The sequence below is a fragment of the Glycine soja genome, chromosome 19 (genome assembly GCF_004193775.1).
Source record: "Glycine soja cultivar W05 chromosome 19, ASM419377v2, whole genome shotgun sequence".
In the NCBI taxonomy this organism is placed as follows: Eukaryota; Viridiplantae; Streptophyta; class Magnoliopsida; order Fabales; family Fabaceae; genus Glycine; species Glycine soja.
The window spans coordinates 33,959,533-33,962,264 of NC_041020.1; the positions used below are offsets into that span (position 1 = coordinate 33,959,533).

At 34.8% G+C, this 2,732-nt stretch overlaps 1 protein-coding gene across 1 annotated transcript; it reads right to left on the reverse strand.

The window, feature by feature from the left end:
* Positions 1-808: 808 nt before the first annotated feature.
* Positions 809-2,446, reverse strand: LOC114399020 (major pollen allergen Ole e 1-like). Its single transcript, XM_028361115.1, has 2 exons — positions 1,933-2,446; positions 809-1,538 (listed from the first exon to the last, which is right to left on the reverse strand). The coding sequence occupies exons 1-2, from the start codon at positions 2,114-2,116 to the stop codon at positions 1,201-1,203; spliced, it is 522 nt and encodes a 173-aa protein (XP_028216916.1). The 5' UTR covers positions 2,117-2,446; the 3' UTR covers positions 809-1,200.
* Positions 2,447-2,732: the final 286 nt, after the last annotated feature.

The window sequence follows — 2,732 nt, forward strand, 5'->3', positions numbered from 1 at the left end:
TCAATAAAAGCCATTATTCCTTAACTATTGCCATAAATGTGATAGGGTGGACTGAAAAGGTTTTGTTAAAAAGTGTGTTTTGTTATTGTTCTTGATTCTCATTTGTTGATTAGGCCATTCTGGCTTTGGTGGCATCGATCTTCCACAGTGGAGCTAAATAAATAAGGACTGGAGGAACAATATTTGATAATTATCTGACATATTCTTTTTACGGTTTCTGGAGTTAATGGCAAGTTGCATCATGCTTGAGGGCCCGTCTATCTATAATGGACAAAGAACAATTACCCTATGATGTTGAGGCAAATCTTAAAAGTAATAGAGAAGGATCTTCCTAACATTAGGAATTTTGGATTTCAGTTATGTGACCTTGTTTGGCTATTTTCATATAATGCTATGTCATCAATCAGTTGTCTATTTGCAGTTAGCAAATAGTAGTTTGGAGCATAGCTAATAGCCAATTAGTGTCTGTTAGTATTGAGGAAGAAGAAAATATACAATTTAATTCTTGAAAAATGTTACTTTGATCATTGAAAGTTTCACATAAACCAGTTGGCCTCCTTAAAGGGATGAACTTTTGTTAGCAACTTGGCAACTATAGTGGGTGAATTTGTTAGAAAATTGACAGCTTTAGGGACCTAAGGTTCTAGAAATTACCAAACCAAGAAGTAACATTTTGAAGAAGCAAATTGCATATTTACTCCATAGGATTTGATTCTGCACTGAAAATTCCCCCGTTTATTTTGATATATGCCCTGTTTCTCCCTTGTCTTTTGACAAAGTGTCTATCTATATGGGAAATATAATAATATACATAACATTAACTAGTTTATTCATATTGTTGCTTTTTTGAATAAGTTGCTTGCTCTTTACAATTTCAGGAGAGAGAAATTATATACATCTAGTAGTACATTTTAACAAGGACTAATCAGCTTCTTAAATAAAAACAAGGAAAATCTCTCACATCCAAACTCTACTAGCATGATATTTTTTCTAACATAGCATGATATGAAAACAGTGTTACCAAACAAAATAATGCAGCAAAACAATGAAGAGAGAGAGAGACAAGAGATCTATGGTTCTATGCCCTTAATGGGCTGCAAAAAGACAACATATAGTTTTTTTTTTCATTTTATTTTCTTGGAATTTGTATGTATACACAAGTGACCAAAGTACTAGGCCTACTTGTGTAAGCTGCTTCTTTTAATTACCACACAAGGTGATGTCCCTCTTGGATGGTCTGAAAGTCAAAGCATTGAAGCTGTATATGCAGAGATTGGCTCTTCTTGCTTTGATTGCTATCACATTAGAAGTGGTTTTGTAGCCAGGAACATTGCAAGCAGAGGATGAACTACCTATTAAGCTTGCTTGGCAAGAAGACACAACTGCAGAATCTTCTGCACATTTCACTCCATCCACTGAAGGGATTTCCAGCTTGTACATCCCATACTTATTGGTAGTTCTGTTCACTGAAAGTGAAATCTGCTCAGAGGTTTTCTCTGAAAGTGCTTTGAACATGCAATCTACCTTGACCTCAGCACCTGCATGGAGATAATTATGAAAATTAAAAGAAAAACAAAAAGTATAAGATGCACCCCATTTGAACTAAAGTGTGTGTTTGGGAAAGCAATTGTTTTTTCAAGACAAAAGAAAAGCAATTGTTTCTTTATTTAATAATTTAGTAATTAGTACCAACAAACATTTCTTTTGGTTCCCACATGTGTACTCTTTATAGACAATATTATCAAGACATTTTCAGACACTAATCTCTCTACAAAGATTAGACAATCCTGATCAAGACATTGTCAAACACACTAGATATAAACATCTTTCTTAATAAAAATAAAAATAAGCAACTCAATGTTTCAACACAAGTTACATTACAAATTACAACACCATGTAACATTCTAAGTAGATGTTTTTGAGAGTTATCACCTGGCAAGAAGTAGCTGTGTCTGGAAAAGCTGTTGTTGGAGCAGAAATCACAATACACAAAACCCATCACACTGATTTGTGAGATGGGGAACCTGGTTTTCCCTGGAAGCTTGGGTCTTTCAGGCTCAACTTCCAAAAACTGAGTAAAGAGGGGCAAAAGAACCAAGAGGGTTATGGAATTCATGGCCAACTTTGTTAAAAATGGAGGGAAGAGTCCGAATGGTGTCTTTATGATGATGAGCAGCAGCAAGAGCTTTGCTTTCAGAGCATTAACATTTAGCTGCTAGTAGTAGAAGAAGATGATGAGTATTTGTTTTTGGGGTGTGGATAAAGAGGGGCAGTGGTTAGTGGAGAACCAACTTCAAGCAAAAAGTCGGAAATAATTTTTTTTTTTTTCACAAGAAACAAAGACATGTGAATGTTGTTTGGCAAGACATGGAGCTCATGAGTAGGAGAGAGAAGGGATAAGCAGATTCTTTTGTTGGGGAAGAACAGGATAGCTCCTATTGGGGAAGTTGGGAAATGGGGTTGTGTTTAAATAGAGATACCGGTTGGGAAAATGCCAAGGTAGGCACATAAATAAAAAGGGAAGTGTAGTAATGAAGGATTGTAACTTGTCACGGTTTTATCTATTGCCTTATTAATAAGGTGATACTAACAATATGTTTGATTTTATGATGTTTGATTTTATGATTTAGATATAGTAAGTGTGTTTGGTTTCATGTTTTAGATTTAATGTCAGATGTAATTTTCAAAAGCTAATAATTATTAACATGTCTGGATACGCGTCAATTAGGCTT

Bases quoted from the DNA above. Each gene is read 5' to 3' on its own strand.
- LOC114399020 (XM_028361115.1), bottom strand. From the start codon at position 2,116: ATGAATTCCATAACCCTCTTGGTTCTTTTGCCCCTCTTTACTCAGTTT. The intron at 1,539-1,932 runs GTGATAACTCTC...ATCTCCATGCAG, and splicing joins ACACAGCTACTTCTTGCCAG to GTGCTGAGGTCAAGGTAGAT.